The 20,612-nt window shown below is 56.2% G+C and overlaps 1 protein-coding gene across 2 annotated transcripts; it reads right to left on the bottom strand.

Moving 5' to 3' along the window:
• Window positions 1-937: 937 nt before the first annotated feature.
• Wnt11 (Wnt family member 11) lies at window positions 938-19,071 on the bottom strand. 2 transcript variants are annotated; one of them, XM_045145557.1, is made up of 5 exons: window positions 18,941-19,071; window positions 10,776-11,011; window positions 8,536-8,813; window positions 5,897-6,189; window positions 938-1,641 (listed from the first exon to the last, which is right to left on the bottom strand). In XM_045145557.1, the coding sequence occupies exons 1-5, from the start codon at window positions 19,021-19,023 to the stop codon at window positions 1,467-1,469; spliced, it is 1,065 nt and encodes a 354-aa protein (XP_045001492.1). In that variant the 5' UTR covers window positions 19,024-19,071; the 3' UTR covers window positions 938-1,466. The 2 variants fall into 2 exon arrangements, with proteins under 2 accessions (XP_045001492.1, XP_045001493.1); XM_045145558.1 differs by lacking the exon at window positions 18,941-19,071 and having other exon boundaries at window positions 8,700-8,813; window positions 10,776-11,005.
• Between the last annotated feature and the right edge of the window lie 1,541 nt (window positions 19,072-20,612).

Below are 20,612 nucleotides of genomic sequence, written 5' to 3'. Positions count from 1 at the left end.
AAAGCTTGGAGATGGACAACGGTGTATCTCTGGGCCTCCTACTAGCCTGTTAAGACGCCCATGCGGCCCCGGCATGACTCCTTGGCACCTTTTCCTCTCTTTTCCTCTCAGTCTGTAGATAGAAACCCCCAAGCCCAGGCTCTTGGCTTTCTTAGCCCACCCACTACCTTAGCTGTGATGTCAAATGTGACTCTTCAGCATGAGCCTCCCCCCCCCTCCCCAGGACTCTGGGCTGTAACCACCCAGGATTTTAACACTTCTGTTCCTTACCCTGTCATGTCCAAATCTGGACCCTGCCCTCTCTCTCCCTCATCCTACAGTGCTCCTTCCCCATGCCCAAACACCAACCCTGGTAAGTCCTTCCCAGGGTCTCCGGCCTTCTCATACACCAGATTCCTGCTGGCTCCACCTTCAAAATGCAGTCAGATTCCAGCCGCTTCGTAGCACACCCTTTGCCCCCAGCCTGTGAGCTATCACGCCCCTGCCTGGATTCAAAGATGGGGCAGTGCAGGAGTGGGGGAACCTCACCACTCCTGGGGTTGCACCAAAATCCTAAGACTGGCCAGAGCCCGGGCCTGCCCCGAGATCTCAGGCAGCTCAGTGGGTCTAAACACATGGCCGGCTATGCTGCGAGTTGTCTGAATGTCCCTGAGGAATAAAGATGCTGCCAGCTGGGTTTATGTTTCAAGACGTCTGTCCTCACCCTTGACCAGCAGATCATACAGGGAAACTGGGGCCAGGGCCAGGTGGAGGGGAGGGGTTGGGTGGAGTCAGGACATCAATCAGAGGCCGCCTTGCCTGGAAACTGGAATCCTCCCGTCCAGCCCAGGGTCTGTTCGGTTCACTTGAAGAGGCCAGAGACTCAGGGGCGGTGTGGGGCTTGCTCAGCATTTATTTCACACAGCTGTTTCAAAAGCTTGTTTAAAATATAGATCATTATATATATATATATATTTATTTATTTATTTATATATAATATATAAGGAGGAATTGAAGTGAGCCACCCCAAAGGAAAAGCTATATTTTATAAATATTTCTGTAGCTCCCACATCCCAAAGGGGGGGGAAAAATGAAAAAAAAAATTTACAACCCAAGCTAGTGGTTCCATGTGGTGGGCCCAGGGCCCCAAAGAACATTCCAGAAGGTTGGTCTTTCTGGCCTTGAAAGGTCAAGTGTGCGCACAGTCTTACCCATCCAACCTGGCTTCTTAGAGCAGCCTGGAAGGCAGCATGCGGGCTGCCAGGTTATTTTTAATCCTATCGGTTTCCTTTGATGCCCCGGCTCTCCCAGGGAGACCAGACCTCCTGTTCCTGGTGGCTTCCAAGTCGAGACACAGCACAAGTGGCCTCCTATTTCCCGGGCATCAGGAGTTTGCAAGGCAGTCCACCGGGGGGTCGGTCTCCAGGCCCCGGCCGGCCATGGGTCCTCGGTGGAGAGGCGCCCTCGCTCGGGCCCGGCGTGCGGCCTCACTTGCACACGTAGCGCTCCACGGTGCGCTCGCACCTGCGGCAGGTGACGTAGCAGCACCAGTGGTACCTGCAGTGGCACCTTTCCACCACCCGGTCCGTGTAGGGGTTGTAGCCGCGGCCACAGCACATGAGGTCGCAGCTGTCGCTGCCATTGGAGGTCTTGTTGCATTGCCTGCGGGTGGGAATTTTTTACATTGAGAATTCCAGTAGAAGATTGTTCTTAAGAATTATTCAATTGCCTTCAATCCCAGCACTTGGGAGGCAGAGGTAGGAGGATCGCCGAGAGTTCGAGGCCACCCTGAGACTCCATAGTGAATTCCAGGTCAGCCTGGGGTAGAGTGAAACCTTACCTCGAAAAACCAAAAAAAAAAAAATTATTTAATTGCAAGCAGCAAGAGGCGAGAGAGAGAATGGGCACATGCGACCTCTTGCCAGTATAAATGAAACCCACATACATGTATCACTTTGTGTCTTCAGATGGGTACAGGGGAATTGAACCCAGGCCGACAGGCTTTGCCAGAAAGTGTTTTCAGCTGCTGAGCCATCTCTCCCCAGCCCCAGGATAAGTCCTGGATGTAAGACATGAGGCCTAGACACTGTCTGCAGGTATCTGAGTGGCCCTGGAGTGTTTCATCTTCCTGGAGGTATTCCTTTGCCCTTCTGTGGAGGAAGCAGGCCCAGCTCAGGGCAGAGGCCACCCTCTCCGGAGTAGGTGACAAGCGGGGATTCCTTGCTCAGCACTGTTCTCCTCCCTCCCCTTCCCTTAAGCAGCAGCGGGGGCTGCACTGCTTCTGTAAGGGTAAGGGGCAAGGAAGGTCCCCTTGAGAGGTAATAAATATCCTGTTGCTGCCAAGTTCCTGCCCAGCAAAAAAGGCAGCTGTGCACGTAGCTCATCTTCCTGCAGGGCTGGGGCTGGAGAGGCGTGGTGTGGGGGGGCACAGTTGAGGACAGAGCAGCAGGGGACTGGGGTACCAGCTAGGGACAAAGGGTCCCCCACAGCTGTGGACAGGGGCATGTCAGAATGCCCAAGATGGGCAAGCCCGAGAGATGACTAATCCAGTCTTCATCTTCACTGATGGGAAACCGGGGCTCAGAATGCTGAGGGAACTTACTCAAGTTCACGTAGACCAGGCACAGAACCTTCTGGAGTGTGGAAAAGCTCCCAAGAAGAGCAGGGTTTTGTAGCCTAGTTCAGGTAGATGGGCAGTTAGCTATAAGGGGGAGGGACCTAGCCAGGTAATGACAAAGAGCATGCTGTCAGCCTAGTGACAGCTCAAATGGAAGGTTGGGGCTAGGCAGGAAGGCCACGTAGAGGCCTTGTGGAGTGATTTGATTCAGATGTCCCCCATAAACTTAGGTGTTCTGAATGCTAGGTTCCCAGCTGATGAAGATTTTGGAATTAACGCCTCCAGGAGGTGGTGTATTGTTGGGGGCGGGCTTATGGATGTTATAGCCAGCTCCACCTTGCCAGTGTTTGGCACACTCTCCTGTTGCTGTTGTCCACCTTATGTTGGCCAAGTGGTGATGTCCACCCTCTGCTCATGCCATCGTTTCCCCCTGTCATCATGGAGCTTCCCCTCGAGTCTGTAGGCCAAAATAAACCCTTTCCCCCACTCCAAAGCTGCTGTTGGTTGGGTGAATTCTGCCAGCAATGCGAACCTGACTGCCATACCTGGCCTGGGCTGGGAGGGAGGTGTGGGTGCAGTAGGTGAGACGTGAGCAAGTCACCGTTACGTGGGGCTGAGCAGGAGCCGAAGGGCAGGATAGGATGAACGCCTGCCCAAGGTCAGGCATGCCTGGACTCCAGTCCCAGCTCTGCTGTTTGCTGGCTAGGTGACTTCCGGAAAGTCACCTGACCTTCCTAGGCTTTCTTCAACCCCATCCTGTAGCTCTCTTGCTAACTGGTCTGTCCTGTCATGGTAGGAAGGAACAGAACTCCTTTCCTAGTCCTTCCTCCTTGACATAAGTGTCTGCAAGCCAGGCCTCCACCATGAGTGTCAAATAAGGTCAAAGTGGTGGCGAGGACAGGTGAGGATGGGGAAGCAAGGTCGTCTAGGGAGGATGGGGGACGGTCATCCAGGTTGTGAGAGGGACAGAGGGAAGCTCTGAGGAGCTCCAGGCTATCTGGAACACAGCAAAAGGGCAAGAATTGGGCTGGAGAGATGGCTTAGCGGTTAAGCACTTGCCTGTGAAGCCTAAGGACCCCGGTTCAAGGCTCGGTTCCCCAGGTCCCACGTTAGCCAGATGCACAAGGGGGCGCACACGTCTGGAGTTCGTTTGCAGAGGCTGGAAGCCCTGGCGCGCCCATTCTCTCTCTCTCCCTCTATCTGTCTTTCTCTCTGTGTCTGTCGTTCTCAAATAAATAAATAATTAATTTAAAAAAAAAGAGGGCAAGAATTTGGAGTACTGACTGCCAAGATCTCAGCTTCCCCACTGTTCACACACTATGTAGGTCACAAGCTCCTTGACTTCCAAACCCTTCCCTCCTCGGTCTCCTAGATTGATGAGCCCCATACCCTCCTGCAGAAAGCCTCCTCTGGTGTCCAAGCTGGACCAGGCCTCGTGGCTTCCTTCCTCTATGACAGCTAAGCTCCCGAGACCCCTGCCCGCTTCCTAGGTAGGGAGCGCTGCGACTTACACAGTAAGCTCCATGTGGGTGGTGGGCAGCGTGGGTGGCGGTGAGCTATGGAGATCTTGTGTGTGTTTGGGTGGCGAAGCCCCAGCAGCATAGATGTCTGCGGGGCCAGGCCCCAAGGAGGCAGGGAGCAGGCAACATGTGTGGAAGCCAGGGAGGACGGACCGAGTGAGGCTCTCCGTTAGGGGTGCTGGCAAGTCCTGGGGCTGCAAGGGTTGGCTGGCAAAGTGGCCTTGCAGCCTGAGGTACAGATGGGAAGGAGCCCAGCCTGGCTCCAACTCAGAGGTGACGCTGGGGAAGTGACCCTGGAGCACGCTCATCCCCCAGTGCAGGAAGGTGAGGCGGAACCTCAGGTCCTTAAGGACCCAGCCAGGAAGCTGCACCTTTCCTGGACACACACCCTTCCCTTCTCGCGGGTCCTCGGAGATCCTCTCCACATGCCAGAGTCCTCTGGGATGCTGTGCCCAGCCCCTCTGTGTTCTAGAAACGTCTCCCCCTCCCAATCCCCTCACATCCGCCTTGCTGCTTTAGACCAGATCCGTGGTCCTTCCTGCCTCCCTCTCCTGACCCATTCCATCCCTACTCCATCGACCCCCTCAATCTCAATCTGGCCTCCAGATGGGAGCCTGGGCCTCTTCACAGAGCTGCTGCCCTGGCCTGTGGGGATGGAGCCCCAAACCAGCCCTCCCTTCTCACAGGCAGGAACGTGGGCTGTGGAGGAAGCAGATGCTGGCCGGGCACCAACTATGTGCCAGACACGTTCCCAGACACCCGCTCTCCGCTCAATATTCCTCTAACCTCGCAAGCACCAGCTTTGTGGAATGCTATTAGGGGATCCTTAATAAAAGAGTTCCCTGGCCACGTACCTCTGGGAAGTCCTGCTTACTCAGATCTTTTGCTCTAGCTTCCTCGGAACTTGGGGATGGCCAGATGCCTCTGATCCCAGAACTTTCTCTCATGGTCTTTGAGAAATGCCACCACCTGGCTCCTCAACAGCCCCCGCATGGCACATGGTTGGTCTACTGGGAGCTGCTGTTACTGGCTCCCTCCCCAGCTCCTATCCAGAGCCATGACTCAGCCAGCTGTGGGAACTTCAGCCCAGCCTAGGTGGTCCCCAGGAAGATATGGCAGGAGCTGGGGCCTGGGGGAGGGCTGACACAGATCCATCCGGGACACGGGAGGGCTCACTCTACAGAAGGCAAGAAGCGTCACTCTCCTTCATTCTACGCACTTCCTGGGTGGCCTTGGATGGCCAGGGTCTCTACCTCCCTTTAGGCCTCTCAGCTCCTCTTTTGTCCAGTGAGTAAGACGGACATGTAGCTTTCATATGCTCATGCGACAAACTTTTACCAAACACCTACTTTGTCTTGGGCAGCCCCTCCCTATTTTCACTAGACTGTCAATTTACTACCCATCTCTGGGGGGGGGGGGAAGGTGGCTTCCCCAGCCTACATCCTGAGGGCCCCTGACAGGGCTAGGTGCATACTAGGCACTCCTCAGAGCGCGGCAGGGGACCTCTGAGATCCCTCCCCGCACCAGGTAGGACATCACTCTTCAAAATGCCACCTGGGCCAGACATGGCAGCGCACGCCTTTAATCCCAGCACTCGGGAGTCAGAGGTAGGAGGCTCACCCTGAGTTCAAGGCCACCCTGAGACTCCATGGTGAATTCCAGGTCAGCCTGGGTTAGAGTGAGACCCACCTGAGGGGGGGGGGGGAGCCAGCTGCTCCCTGGTCCCAGGTGCCTGACTCAGTGTGGGATGTGGCGTCTGTGGGGTTGGGGTGGTTCTCACCTGTCTTGTGTTCCGTGGGAGCCCACCTTCTCATTCTTCATGCAGAAGTCAGGCGAACTCTGGAGATAGACCAATTCCGAGTCCTTCACAGGCCGGATATCCAGGTCCTTGGGCACCAGGTGCTTGCGTGTGCCCATGGGTCTGTGCACGACCTTGGTGGCTGACAGGTAGCGTGTCTTGAGGTCGGCGGCCACGTCTCGCAGCTCCTGCAGCCCCTTCCAGCAGGTACGTATTGAGCAGGAGCCAGAGACCCCATGGCACTTACACTTCGTCTCCAGGGAGGCACGCAGAGCCTGCGGACAGGCAGGGTTTTGGGGAGGTTGACCAGAACCCCCTTCTGGGCCTGCCAGGGCCCTGTCTCCCTCCCCTACCGCCTGGCTGGGTGCTATTGGGGACACCACCCACTGGAGCCTAAAGGGACAGAGCATTCAGCTCTAAAGTAGGAGAGGTTGGAGGTCATGCTTTCACCCCAGGGTGACTGAGGCAGACGGGCAGGAAAAGGGTGGCGTTGGCAGATATAATGGATGCCACTTATCAAGCCTCTCTTTTCACAAGTACTTTAACAGCTAACCGGCATCACAGCCCATCCAGAGGTACCATTCTTTCCCCTGTCCTAAACACAGGAAAGAAAGGTTACATCTGAGACCCAGCGTTGTGCAGCTAGGGAGTTGCAGGGCTGGGATCTGAACCCACACCCGACAACGATTCCAAAACCCGGTGGCTTTTAATTGTCCTGTACTTTTTGTCTCCCACAAATCTGGGGCTTACGAAAGATCTGTCAGAAAAGTGGGAAGAAAAGAGCAAGGCAGGCAGCCGGGGAGGAGTGGGGAAGGAGATAAGAGGGTAAGGGTGAGCACTTGGGGCACCTCCCCCTGACCCACCCACTAGCTGGCCTGTCCTCTCCTCTGCCCGTAGGGCCTTTGCTGAGAAGGAGTCTGCACCTTGTTCCTCCCTGACAGAATGCTGTAAAGATTAAATGAGATAATATGTACAAAAAGAGGTATGTAAATTTAAATGAGTATCAGCTCTGAAAATGCTGTTGATGTCACAGCTGTGGTACAAAGTGGGGCAGTTGAGTCCAGGGCCTAGGACAGGCCCCAGCCCTGGCCTGGGAAATTATTTAGTCCTCTGTCTCCTCCAGGCCTTAGTTTCCTTGTTTGTGCGGAAGGAACGGGAGTGAGATGCCTTTTAAGGACCTTTGTATTCAGCCCTTCAAGCCCTGTTTTGTTCCCCAGGAAGTCTGTGATCCCCTTCACCCTGTACAAGGGACTGCAGGCCCCCACCCTGCATCATGGAGATGGGCGAACTGAGGCTCAGAGTGAACATGGACTTGCCTCAGATCCCCCGGGGCACAAAGCTGAGCAAGGTGTCAGAGTCCTCCCTGTCATTGGGGAAAGTGGGGACTGAGGGACCCCACTAGGTGTAAAGTCTAGAACTTGCTAGAAGCCTAGGAGGGAGCTCAAGGAGGCACAGTGGGTTGCAGTAAGCAGCGGGACACTGGTGAGGCTCAGTTGCCCTGGGTCTGGTGGGGGAAGGGCAAAGTATTCACGGGTCAGTGCCAAACTGCCTACTCATGGTCCTCATACAATCTGAGGCTGGCAGGCGAACAGCTCACCCCTTCTGCAGATGACCCGAGAAACAGGTCTGATGTGCCTCAAGAGGCTGAGACCAAGTCCCTTCTCGTACTGCTGCAAGAGGAGGCTGGGGTGGCCATAGGCTTGGGTGAAGGGCTCCTTGAGTTGCTACGGATGGGTTTGCCTAGAAGGCGGGAGCCCCGAGTCCCTGGTCAGGACCTCATACAGACCCCCACAGTGTGATTTGGCCTCAATTTCCCAGATGGTCTAAGGATGGCCTGAACATCCTAGAACCCCTACAGGAGAGACATCAGTGGCAGATGAAGACATGGGGGCCCTACAGACATGTATGCCTCAGATGGCATGTCCTTGGATGAGCCACTTAGGTTCTTTCGACCTCATCTGCTGCTTCTGTAAAATGGCCTAACCAGTGTGAGAGATGCCATGTGCACCTGACACTCTCCCCTGCTGGGGTCTTTCTGAGTTGTTCTCAGACTCTACAAGAACAACCAGGGGCAGTATCTGCATCACGGATTCCTGTGAAGTTTGTTTACATTTTCAAAAAAAAAATAAATAAATAAAACTTAATTCATTCTCTTTCTCACTCCCCCAGCCTTCTAGGACATTGGTAAAAGTCATGCTGAAGGAGCGGCGCTCTGGAGGCAGAGTGAGACTCACGGCTGGTTAAGCCCAAAGAGATGACTTAGTGTAAGGCCTGTGACCCACTCCTTTCTGTACCCCGCAGAGAGGCTGAGGAACTTGAGGGGTGTATGGATGAGAATCATTGAGGCCAGCGAGGAAGTGAATTGTCACTCAGGGAGTTTAGAGCCAGAGCCAAGGGCAAAACTTGGGAGCTGCCCAGAGTTCCCACTTCCATAATGCCCCTAGAGAAGGGGGCCAGGTGAGCCCAAGTGCTGGAGAGGAAGGGCAGCGAGGTCGCAAGCACAGCATGGGCACCAGGTCCTCCTCCCTCCCTCCGCCCCCCCCCCATTATGGGGCCCATGGTGGCCTTTCTCCAGCCAGTGGCCCCTGTGCACCCTCTGGGGCAGGTGGGGGGTTGGTTACCTGTCTCCCCACTTCACTGTTGTGTAGACGCATCAGTTTATTGGCTTGGGATCCTGTTTTTTTCACCTTCATAGGAGCATCGGAAAACTTGGCTCCCATGAGGAGCCCGTAGCTGAGGTTGTCCGCACATCCTCCCCAGCGGTTCCCGGGCCCGGGTGGCTCACCTGGGACAGGGCCGCAGGAGCAGCCGGGCAGGTCGCCAGAGGTGCAGGCCCGGGCGATGGCGTGGCTGATGGCCGCTGCGGACAGGGCATACACGAAGGCTGACTCCCGGGTCCCTGTGGAGGGGGTGTGGGTCAGTGATCTAGGGTTCCAGGAGTAGGATCACCCACCCCAGGCTCCAGGCCTTTTTGCTCCTTCCAACCTCCTCAGCACCAGGCAGGGAGGTGTAGCTGTCACCAGGGCAACACAGCACCCCTCCCCCCCAGTCTATCACTCCCACCTCACACCCTCCAGCACATTCTCCTCAAACAATATCAAGGGCTTCACAATAGCCTTGAAAACCACATACATACCGGGAGCTCCCCCAAGAACTCTAGAACATGATCTATTTAGAAACGGTCTTTCCAGAGGTCATCTTGCTACTCAGATGAGGCTGTACTGCTCAGGTGGGCCCTGAGCTAGCAGCTGGTGTCCTTACAGGACGAAAATTGGGACATACAGGTGAAGAGAGTACCAAAGGGTACACAGGCAGAGACTGCAGGTCAGGACATAACCAGGCCTGCCTGCAGCCACCAGGAGCTAAGATCAAAAAGGAAGACATCTTCCCTAAGGCCTGAGGAGCCATCATGGCCCTGGTGAAATGTCATTTGCAGATGTACACTCTCCTAAGCAAGACAAGTTCTTCCTTCTTCTCCATTCCTCTCTTTCCTGTTGTATTTCTTTTTGGTTTGGTTTTGTTTTTGGTTTTGGTTTTCGAGATAGCTAGCCTAGGCTGGCCTGGAATTTGCTTTGTCTTAGGGTGGTCTTGAACTCACAGTGATCCTCCTACCTCTTCCTCCCAAATTCTGGGATTAAAGGCATGTGCCACAAAGCCCGGCCTTTCTGTTGTATTTCTGTCTTGCTTTTCTTTTCTTTATTTTTTATTTTTATTTTATTTATTTATCTGAGAGCGACATAGAGAGAAAGAGGGAGATAGAGAGAGAGAATGGGTGCGCCAGGGCCTCCAGTCACTGCAAACGAACTCCAGACGCGTGCGTCCCCTTGTGCATCTGCCTAACATGGGTCCTGGGGAATCGAGCCTTGAACTAGGATCCTTAGGCTTCACAGGCAAGTGCTTAACCACTAAGCCATCTCTCCAGCCCTTGCTTTTCTTTTGAGACCAGGTCTCGCTTTGTGGCCCAGACTGACCTTGAACTTTGTGACCATTTTTCTGCCTTTTCCTCCTAAGTGCCTCAACCTCATCTTGAGTGCCAGGCTTATGGGCCTGGCCGCTCCTTACTGGAGACGAGACATTTCTGTTGGTTGAATCCAGTTCCAGCAAGTGCTTGGGGAGCCAGCAAGTCCCAGCTGCAGCTGTGGATCATCTTGGCCCCATCTCCTAACTGGCAGTCACTCTCCCTGCCCTTTCTGGAGCTTTGGTTTCTTTATCCACAGGACCCACCTGGTAGGCTTGCCCTGGCATCCCCACACCTCAGCAAGGACAGAAAGCTGACACTGTTAAGGGCTGTTAGGATGTTGAGGACATGAGTCCCAGGAGGGTGCTTGTGCCTGGCTCCGTGATGCCCGGCGAGTGGGGGGGGCCTCCACACCCTCCTCTCTTCCAGGAAGTGTGCTTCACAGCTGGTCTGCTGCCTCTAGCCATTTTGGACATCAAAGCTATCCCAGCCAGCTGTCTGGGCCCATCTGCCTGCCCAGAGGGTAGACTCAACAGCAGTCTCATTATATGGTCACCTTAAAGTGGCCTTCAGTAAGGCAGGCAGAGCCCTTAGAGCGCCTCTGTAGCAATTATCCCTCCTTCACCCATGCGCTGGGACACGTGTGTGTCCTGTAGCGTCTGTCACGCTGACGTCTGCGCCGATATATTCTCTCATTGATGTTTATTCATTCACTAACTCATGCCTGAAACCTGTACCTATGAATGACTCATCCCCTCGCGCCTCCATCCAGCCATGGCTTATCCATCTGCACATCCATCCGTCTGCTCACTCATCCGTCCACCCGTGAATCCACGCACCTATCCAAACACCCAGAGCTTCCGCCCGGAGCCTCCTCCCCGCCGCAGGCACGCAGCCCCCTACCTCTCTCCAGGTCAAGCAGGTAGTTGGGGGCGAGCTCAATGGAGGAGCAGTTCCAGCGCATGTCAGCGAAGGCCCTGCGGCAGGCCTTGGTGGCCTCGCGGGCGGCATGCACGACGGTGCGCATGAGCTCCAGGTTGCTGCGGCAGAGCTGCACCTGCGCCGACACCAGGCCCTCCAGCTGCTTGCAGTGCTGCGTCTGGTTCAGGGCCAGGGCTGCCGGAGTCTTGGATAGCGCCCTGCACACCCCAAGACCACCAGTGGAAGGAAGAAAGACAGGCTGTGAGGGGCAAAGAAAGGGCCCCAAACTTGGGCCCTAGCCCTCCCCACGATGGACTCTGGCAGCTGTGCTTAACAAGCCAGGAAACGGGATGGAGTGGCGGGGGGTGGGGGGAACAAAGCACCGCGTTGCAGGGCATCGCTTCCCCGGGGCCACCCTGGGTAACCTTGGGCATGCCGCTGTTCCAGCTCCAGCCCTCACATGGGATCGCCACCTCCACCCTGCCTGAGGTGTAGGAGAACCATCCTAACAAAAGAGCAGTTCTGCCGCCGTGGTGGCGCACGCCTTTAATCCCAGCACTCGGGAGGCAGAGGTAGGAGGATCACCGTGAGTTCAAGGCCACCCTGAGACTCCATAGTGAATTCCAGGTCAACCTGGGCTAGAGCGAGACCCTACCTCAAAAAACCAAAAAAACAACAACAAAAAAAATAAAAGAGCAGTTCTGTGTTTCCCAAAGTACACCCAGCCACCGCCAAGTTAATTCGCACTGTTGGAAATTACTGTTCTTGACTCAGCACCGGGCGGCTACATGTTAGATGTTGAAAACCACACAAGCTAATTGAGCCCTGACCATATGCGCGCTGTTGCTTTTAATTACTACATCGTTGCAAATCCATGCAATGGATTTCTTCCATTCAACCATTAAACAGCACTTCATTTATGATTTTTTTTTGAGGTAGGGTCTCACTCTGGTCCAGGCTAACCTGGAATTGACTATGTAGTCTCAGGGTGGCCCCGAACTAACAGCGATCCTCCTACCTCTGCCTCCCGAGTGCTGGGATTAAAGGCGTGCGCCACCACGCCTGGCCGGCACTCCATTTTAGTATGATGCAGACTCAGCCATGAACTTGCTGTGTGACCTTAGACTGGTCATTTCTGAGCCTCGGCATGGACGCTTGTCAGTTGTATCTCCCAGGGTGAGTTCCAAGAGATTGGGGCTTTCCTACCAAGCTTGTCTTAATGCCAGGAATGCCTATTGGACCCAAATAAATAAACGAAGCTGACCTACTCAGAGAAGAAATACTGAGTAAGTACCAAGGCTCCCCAGACTCCTTTCACAATGCACATGGTGGACTCTTTCTTCCAGGAGTCCTTAGTCTAAAGGCCAGATATGCCCACCAACAGTTCAAAGGCAAGGCCTCAAGTTTGGGGCACTGGCTGTGTGACTTAGGTAAACTGCCTAACCTCTGTGGTCCTCACGCTCTTCATTCAAAAGACTGGAGGGCTGGAGAGATGGCTTGGCAGTTAAGGCACTTGCCTGCAAAGCCTAAGGATCCATGTCCAACTCTCCAGATCCCACATAAGCCAGACGCACAAAGGTGAGGCAAGTGCAAGGTCGCACATGCCCACTAGGTGGCTCAAGCATCTGGCATTCAATTTCAGTGGCTGAGGCCCTGGCACACCAATTTTCTCTCTCTCTCTCTCTCTAAAATAAAAATTTTTAAAGGCTGCAGAGAGGCTTTTTACTCATGCTGGGCATGGTGACGTGGTGACATAATCGCATCTGTAATCCAGTACTCAAGAGGAAGAGGCAGGAGGATTGCCACAAGTTCGGGGACACTCTGGTCTACAAAGTGAGACCCTATCACAAAATCCAACCAAACAAAACAAGAAAATGTGTTAAAGCATTTGGAACGCTCGGAACCGGGGCCCTCAGTCCATCGCCAAGGGCATCTTGGCTGCAAAGGAGTGCAGGAGACCCAGGTCTTCTCTGTGTGCTGTGCAGACAGTTGTCATTCTTTCCTAAGCACCAACTACAGAATGCCAGCCAGCTGGGGCGGGGGGCTGAATGAGACACGTACTACGGTGACTCCTCGGCAGATTGGCTTGCTTCCTGCTGCCCCTGTCTGCCACACCCCTCCCATCATATAACCCCCCCCCCCCGATTATAGAACCTAATATAGGCCCAGGAAGCAGGCAGAGGGCAGTGGGCTTGGCCTGGTTTGGGAAGTGAGGGCACCATAACCATCCTGAGACAGAAGGTGGGTGTACTAAGTGATGCCCTCTTCCATGGCCCCCAGACCACAGGGCAAGTGACATGCAATACGTGTCTGATGGGCCATGGAGCCCACATGGCTTCTGGCCTAAATGGACCCAACTGGCATGGTGGTCTCACCTGAGGAGCCTGACGGGGTGGCAAGCACCCTGCACAGGCCTTCTTTTCCTCCCACAGCAAGGCCAGTCCTCCTCCCAGTTGGCTGGAGGTGCCCTGTGGATGTGACCTGTCCTTTCTAGGTTCCTTACTGTGTCCATCGCTGTCACTTCCCTGCCCCACAGGTCATTTTTTTCCAGTTAAAAGTGGAAAGCTTAGCGCGGACAGATCAGAGCTCCAGCCCTGTCTGGCCCATTACTGGCTCCAGCAGCTTGAAAGACTTCTTCCTGGCTCTGCCCTGGGCATCTGCTTACCCAAAAGCTGGGCCCTGGCCAGGAATCAGAATGCCAGCTGAACCCTTCCTGTGGAAGAGTGTAGGCGGCACCTGAGGGCTGGAGTTGCTCTCATAAATGGGTGCCAGGTGAACCTGGTAGGACTCTTTGGCACAGGACCCTCGGGGGGTGGGGGGAGCCTTTGAGCCCCTCAGCCTCCGCTTCCCTCAGGCATCTGCCTCCCTGGGCTGGTAGGGATGTCTTCCAGGAGGCACCTGGCAGTGAGGGTGTGCAGCCAGCCTCTGGCAGGCACACAAATGCCCATGGAGCCCAGGCACAGCGGACCCACTGCCCTGCTGCCCAAGGCCACACGGTCATGTGGTGATTAGCAGTAATGACTGTGTCTAACTAAACTCCCCCGGGGGAGGCAATCAGGATTATGGAGGAGGAGGCAGAGGGAGCCGTTAGTGGACAGCACGCAGGCCTGCCTGCTGCAACACCCCCTAATTGGAAACATTTTGGTTTATCTAGGGGTAGGAGTGTGGGGGAGAGAAGGTGGAAGAGAGGACAGGAGGGAACAGAGAGTTCACAGGGGAAGGCCGGGCCGCGGGGTCTAGGGGCGGGGAGAGTCTCTCAGACGTGGTGGTTCAAACTCTGACTCAGCCGCTCACCCTGCCATGGTGACCTGGCTAAGCCACTGGCCCCACCCAGCTTCGCTTTCCCGGTCCATGGTATCCAATTTCCATGGCTCCGTGGGCAAAGACATTTTTCCATAACACAGCTGGGCAGATGGATTCGCCTTCCGCTCATCACCAAGCCACCATTCTCCCTCCCCCTCCCACTTAACCAACCCATTTCCAAATCTGGTGGTCCGCCCACGCCCACGCCCACGCCCTGCAGGGCCAGAGCATCTCCTGTCCTGTGCACCGTGGGGCCTCCCGCCTGCCTGCCCTCCCTGCCCGAGTAGTGGGCTTCTCAGGGTCGCCCGCAGTCCCGCCTGCAGGTGAGGCCACTTTCCAGGAAGCGACTCCCTTCAGGATCTGCCCTATAGAGCACGGCTGTCCCCCAGACAGGCCTTGGGCCATGTGATGAGGCGTACCAGACCAAAGATCTGACAGCTAGGTCTTCAGTGCCCCAGGCCAATGCCTCTGGCTGTCACAGTCTACAATAGGGTGTCTGAAATCCTGGGTGAAACTAATGTAGATGCAACTTGGGCACAGATGGGACGCTAAACCCCCAGAAGCACCCCCCAGAGTTCATCTGACATCAGTTGCTTCTCTCGGAGAGGTGGAAGGAGGCCAACAGTCAGGTGGACGGTTGAGCCTGGAGATAGCAGCTACCCTTTCAGGATGAAGAAAGCCCAGACATGGCCGAGGCCTGCCCCGGGACTCTGCAATCTTGCCCTGCGCTTCTGCCTCTGTAGACCCTGATAAGTCAAGACGGAAAAGCAGCAGAGTTCCCAGATCCTGTTCCCCAAACCTGTTGGCCCTACTTGCCCATTACCCTTTGGGCTATCTTAAACCACACCTCAGCCTGATGCCCACAGGGCATAGGGAGTGGAACCTGGACTCCAAGCTGACCATGCAAGTTCAACCTCTTTCTGGGCTTCCGTCTGTCCCCAGGGATGGCCTTAGGGAGCCTTTCCTTCCATAAGGAAGGCTTCCTCAGTGAGGCGCTAGGTCTAGGAACTAGGGGATCTCAGAACAGGCTGGGTGGCCCCTGAGGAAGTCTCAGACCATAGGGTCCCTTATTCCTTCCTAGGAACATGTCCAAGGACCCTCAGAGCCATAATACAACAGGCTGGCTCCTTTCACACCTTGTGCAGATGGAGAAACGGAGGTGGACAAAAGGTCTCGCGCCTACAAATGCAATCCCGAATAGAAAGCACTGTCTAGGACTCAGAGGCCCCTGCCTGGCCCCACACCCAGGGAAGCCCTGACAGCTTTAGTCAGACACTTGCTAGCAAAAGAGCTGAAGGAGGCTTCCACTCACTGCCAATCCCATGTGCAAGTGAGAAAGAGGCCCTGAGGCGGACGGGACTTGCCCAGATCTCTTCACAGCCAATCTGAGAAGCAGGGCCCAGCAAGAGTCTAGCCCTCCCCTCCTCACGCCCCAACCCCAGGCCAAGCTGCCTTCCAGCCCACTGGGAAGCTGTAATGTAGGGAGCCTGAAGTCCTGTGGCGGGTGACCAGGGGATGCTCACACCACGGGCTCGCACCCCTAGTCAGCTGCTCCTTTGGCCCCACTGTGTGGCCGTCCTTTCTAGAGTCACTTAAGACTTCCAGGAGAGGCTCCGTCCTTGCTGGGCTCTTCGGGACTTACTCCCCAGGAAGGTGACAGCCTTTATGGGACCCCCAGCTAGCCCCGGGGGGGGGGGCTTTCTCTTCACAGAAGCAGGGACCACCCTTGACCCTCTGCCACTAGAGAAGCCAGGGACAGGTGGCCCAGATCTGTCCCACACTTGCTGGTTGGGCTTCTGCTGGCCTGGGGCTTGGGAAGCAAATCTTGGTAGGCTCCTGGGGTACGGCTGGGCAGCCAACCCTGTGCCCTGCGCCCCATCTCAGCTGCTTAGGCTGTCCTAGTCGCCCACCAGATGGACACTCTAGGCTACTCAGCTACATCTGGTTTTGGTTCCTGGGTCATATGTCCCTTTCATCATTAGGACATTTTCCAAGCCCAAGGAGCTGCCCCACCCAGGACTGTCCCTGGACAGCTGGTCCTCCCGATGAGACCCCACCCCCACTGTACAAGTGTCCTGGGGCTTTCTGTCACCAATGGCCCAACTCAGCACCCACCTCTACCCCTACTGGCCATGACACTCTGTAAGGGAGAATATCTCTCAGGTTTCCCTGCCCTCTTGTGTTCAATCAGCACTGGGGATAACAGTACAACCAATAGTCCAAATTGGAAGAACTAAATAAATACATATACATGAGGCACTTAAAACAGCGCCTACTAGCCGGGCGTGGTGATGCACGCCTTTAATCCCAGCACTCGGGAGGCAGAGGTAGGAGGATCGCCGTGAGTTCGAGGCCTCCCTGAGACTACATAGTGATTTCCAGGTCAGCCTGGGCTAGAGAGAGACCCTACCTCGAAAAACCAAAGACAGTGCATAGTATGCAGCAAGGCTCTCTCTCTCTCTCTCCCTCTCTCTCTCTCTCTCTCTCTCTCTCGATCTCTGTGTGTGTGTTTCTATACACACCCCACTTTACATACCACTTTTTGCAGTAGTGGGGATTGAATCCAGGGCTTCACGCATGCTAAGCAAGCACTACCACTGAGCTATATCCCCAGCCCTTTTTGTGTTTTCTTTTATTTTAAGACAGGGTCCCTAAGCTACCTAGGTTGGCTTTAAACTCTGGCTTTAAACCCAGGCAAGCCTTGAACTTGCAATCCTCCTTCCTCCCTCTCCTGAGTAGCAGGGATCACTGGCCTGCACCCCCAAACCAGCTCATATCACTCCCCTTAAATTCCATTTCTCCTCTCACTTCCCCTCTAGCTTCTGCTGCAGCATTCGTTCAATCATAAGGCCTCAGAAGCCTTCTGCTGGGAGTTCAGATCCCACTGTAACTATGAGCCAGCGTGTGACCTGGTGGGAGATCCTTACCCTCTTAGTACCTTAACTTCCTCATTGTGACCAGGCAGTGATAAGACTATCTCATCCTCAGGCACTGTTAACAACTCAGACACAGGCCTGCCTGCAAGGCACCGTGGCCCCAGCTCCGGAGGGGACACAAGATAATCCTGCTCCCAAGCTTCTCTACTCATGCAGTCCCTCCTCCCTGGGGACACCTGCTTCACATGCCATCTCTGCCCATCAAATGCTCCTTGTCCTTCTAAGCCCGGCCGGTCACCTTCCTGGAGGAGAACTGACCGCAGTTCCCACCAAAGAGGGGCACCAGAGTCCACTCTGTGTTATCACATGTCCGTCTGTCCCAACAGGCTGGGAGTGTCATGAAGGCAGGCAATGAGCTGTGCCCACTTCAGTCACAGCCTGGGCTGGCTACGGGGTGAGGTTAAGTTGGATGCTGTGCTCAGCCAGCCACCCACCTCTCCCTCCCAACTCAGCTCGGTGCTGAGCGAGTCATGTGCATCTCATAACCTCGACAGGAAAGACAGGAAAAGAGGGGCAGAGCATTGTTCCCTGGGCTTCTACGTCATATAACCAGTTCTGGGTCTCCAAGTCCTGTGTCTCTTAGCAAACCTTCTCTTTCCTACATCTCATGTTCTTCTGTGAAAAGTGGTGGTGGCCAATGAGGGGGCTACTCTCCCCAACCTGTGCCCTACCCTGTGAGCAGCAAGAGAAAGCAGGAGGATGAGGTGGGGGGGGGGTCCTAGGTCCAGACAGACCACGGCCCCCAGGCAGCTCTTTGCAAATCAGAAGCACAGAAAGATGGGGTCCCCTATGGAGTCGTCAATTAATTAATAACTTGGCCCCAGAAGGGGCTGGGCCAGTGACCTCGACACTGTTTGCTGGCGGCCCAGTGCTATCACCATGTCTTTCCAGTTAATCCACAGACCCTCCTCCACGCTCATAATCTGTCCCCTGCTGTTTTATCTGCAGGCTCTCTACCTCTGCCCTCCGGCACTCCAGCCCCCCCCCCCGGGGCCCCCCCAGCAGACCAGTGTCCTGTCCTGGACTCTCTCACCCTGGCTCAAGTCACCTCCCCAACACCCACCTGCCAAACATCCTCACCTCCCCCGCGGCAGGCTGCTGCACTCCGGGAAATCATCTCAGTGACCCACGTGCATGACCCTACAAAAAGTCTCCCCTCCTCTGAGCCCTGACACCAGTGCATCGGTCTCTCCTAGGGCACTTGGGCACTGCGGAAGTTATTTAGAGCCTGCACTCAATCTCTCCCAGGCCAGGGGCAGTTCCTCCAGGAAGGGGCTACATTTCACTCCTCTCTTCCCAGCACAGCCTGCAGCCACCAAGACAGCAGGCGATGCTCTGGGGAACCACTTATGCCCTACAGGACCTCCTGCACGTGGGCACTGCCCCTGGCAGCTCGGGAGCTCTCTAGGAAGCCTCCTATCAGATTCTAAAGAGACTAGAGTGACCCTGGGGACCAAAGAGGAGGCCACAGAAACTCCTAGAGATAGCGGGACACTTCCCCAAGGTCACCCAGGTGGAGAGGCCAGGACTGTCTCTGCAGACCTCCAAGCAAGGGTCAAGGAGGTTGACAAGGCTCAGGAGCCTGAGCAGACCCTCGGGGTTGCGCCCCTTGGAGCGGATTTCCTGGCAGGCCTGCGGAGGTTCAGACGCACTTCTGCAGCCTTTGCAAAACCCCAGCCCGGGCAGGACTATTCTCGTTTCGATTCTCAAACTCGCCCGCGGTCAAAACATTATTTCCCAGAGCGCCACCGAGGCTTTAAAAAAAAAAAAAAAAAAGACTTGCGCCCGCCCCCTCCGCCCCCTCCGCCCCCCCGCGACTGCCAGATCAATTTGGATTTAAACCCCACCGCCGCCCTGGCAGCCCGGCTGCCAGCCCCGTAGGCGTGCACCCGGGGTCTCTATACTTACAGCCACTTGATGCCATAGCACACGCCGGTGTGGAGCGCCAGGGCGAAGAGCAGCGCCTGGCAGACCTGCGGCCGCGCCCTCATCGTCGCGAGCGGGGCGCGCCCCGGGGGGCAGAGAGAGGAGGGGGGATCGCGCCCAAGTCCGCCGCCGCCGCCGCCGCCACGGGTCCGGAGCGCACGCCGCCTGCAGACGGGGAGAGCGAGCGGGGCGGCGGGTTAAGGCGGCGCGCGGGCCGGCGGGGAGGCGTTTATTCAAATTACAAAGGAGGGGTCGGGGCCCGGGGAGGCCGAGCGCGCACGGGCGGGCGGGAGGGCGTCCGCTCCCGCCCCGCACCGCCCGCGCCCCGCCGGCGTCAGGCTCGGATTAGGTGCGGCCCGGAGCGCGGCCGGCCGAGGGCGTGTCGCTCAGCGCAGCTCCGGGCTGGACCGCCCAGGAAGGGCGCGGGGGGCGGGGGGGCGGGGTGGGGGACCGACCGAAATCAGTCCCTCGTAAAGACCCGGCAAAGCGTGAAAAGAAACGGGACTGCAAGCGGCGAGAAACCCGACCGAGCCACAGACGCACAGAAGGAGGGACGACGGAAAGGAGGAGAGAAGCGAGGGTCTAGGAGAGAGGCGGCAGAGCCCGGCTCGGGATCTGCACTCTTGTTGTTCCTGCAATAGCCGTGGTTAGTTAGTAACAGCCTTAGCGATCCCACCGTTCACCTCTCTGAGAATAGAGCGGTAGTGGTGGTGGGAGTACACCCTTTGCTTGGAGAGATGGCTTAGCGGTTAAGACGCTTGCCTGCGACACCTAAGGACCCAGGTTCCATTCCCCAGGACCCACGTAAGCCAGATGCACAAGGTGGCTCATGCGTCTGGAATTCGTTTGCAGTGGCTGGAGACCCTGGTGCGCCCACTTTCTTCTCTTACTCTCTCTCTCTCTTTCTAGGTAGGGTCTCACTCAAGTCTCAGGGTGGCCTCGAACTCACGACGATCCTCCTACCTCTGCCTCTGTTGGGATTAAAGGCGTGCGGCACCACGCCCAGCTCTCTGTTTAAAAGAAACACACACACACACACACACACACACACTCCTAACAGTAACGCCTTTGCTCCCCTCCCAGCCCCGTGATGGGCCCTGTCACTGCCACCACCTCACTGCGAAATGAGCCTTTCAGCTAGTGAGTGTCCATGCTGGGAGTCCTGCTGTCAAGTCTACCTGTGTGTAGTGAGGTCAGGACCGGGAGAGGATGGGGCACAGGAGGGAGGATGCTCGGGGGCATCGGTTTCTCGGCCTGGGAAGGGGAGGATGAGCAATGGCTTGGCGACGATCTTTACGCAAAGCGGGGTCTGCGGAGTTCAGGATCTGGCGGGCGGGGGGGGGGTGGGGGTGAGGGGAATTCCATTTAGGGCGTCGGGCGAGGACCGGGAGCAGCGGGTCGCGGCGCGCGCGATGTCGCCTCGGGCCCACAGGCGGCGCCCGGGGGCCGCGGAGGAGCCGCCGCCCCGCCCCGTTCGCTCGCAGCGCGCGGAGCTCCTCTCCGCGGTTTCGTCCCCCCCCCCCTTCTTCATTCTCACCTCATTAACTCCCTTCCCAACTTCTCCCAAATTTACCAACACCTGGCGTCCGCCCGAGCCATCCAGAGCTCCAGCCCCTCTCCGCTCGCGACGAGCAAAGACAAAGGGATTCCTTTC

The sequence above is a fragment of the Jaculus jaculus genome, chromosome 3 (genome assembly GCF_020740685.1).
Source record: "Jaculus jaculus isolate mJacJac1 chromosome 3, mJacJac1.mat.Y.cur, whole genome shotgun sequence".
Lineage (NCBI taxonomy): Eukaryota > Metazoa > Chordata > Mammalia > Rodentia > Dipodidae > Jaculus > Jaculus jaculus.
The sequence above is the reverse complement of the archived record's forward strand: the minus strand, read 5'-3'. Positions and strand labels throughout refer to the sequence as shown.

What these genes read in the sequence shown, in the direction of transcription:
- Wnt11 (XM_045145557.1), bottom strand. Translation starts at nt 19,023, where the DNA reads ATGAGGGCGCGGCCGCAGGTCTGCCAGGCGCTGCTCTTCGCCCTGGCG. An exon ending in TGCTATGGCATCAAGTGGCT is followed by an intron (nt 11,012 to 18,940) that starts GTAAGTATAGAG and finishes TGGGGTGTGCAG; the next exon opens with GGCGCTATCCAAGACTCCGG. An exon ending in CCTGCTTGACCTGGAGAGAG is followed by an intron (nt 8,814 to 10,775) that starts GTAGGGGGCTGC and finishes CCCCCTCCACAG; the next exon opens with GGACCCGGGAGTCAGCCTTC.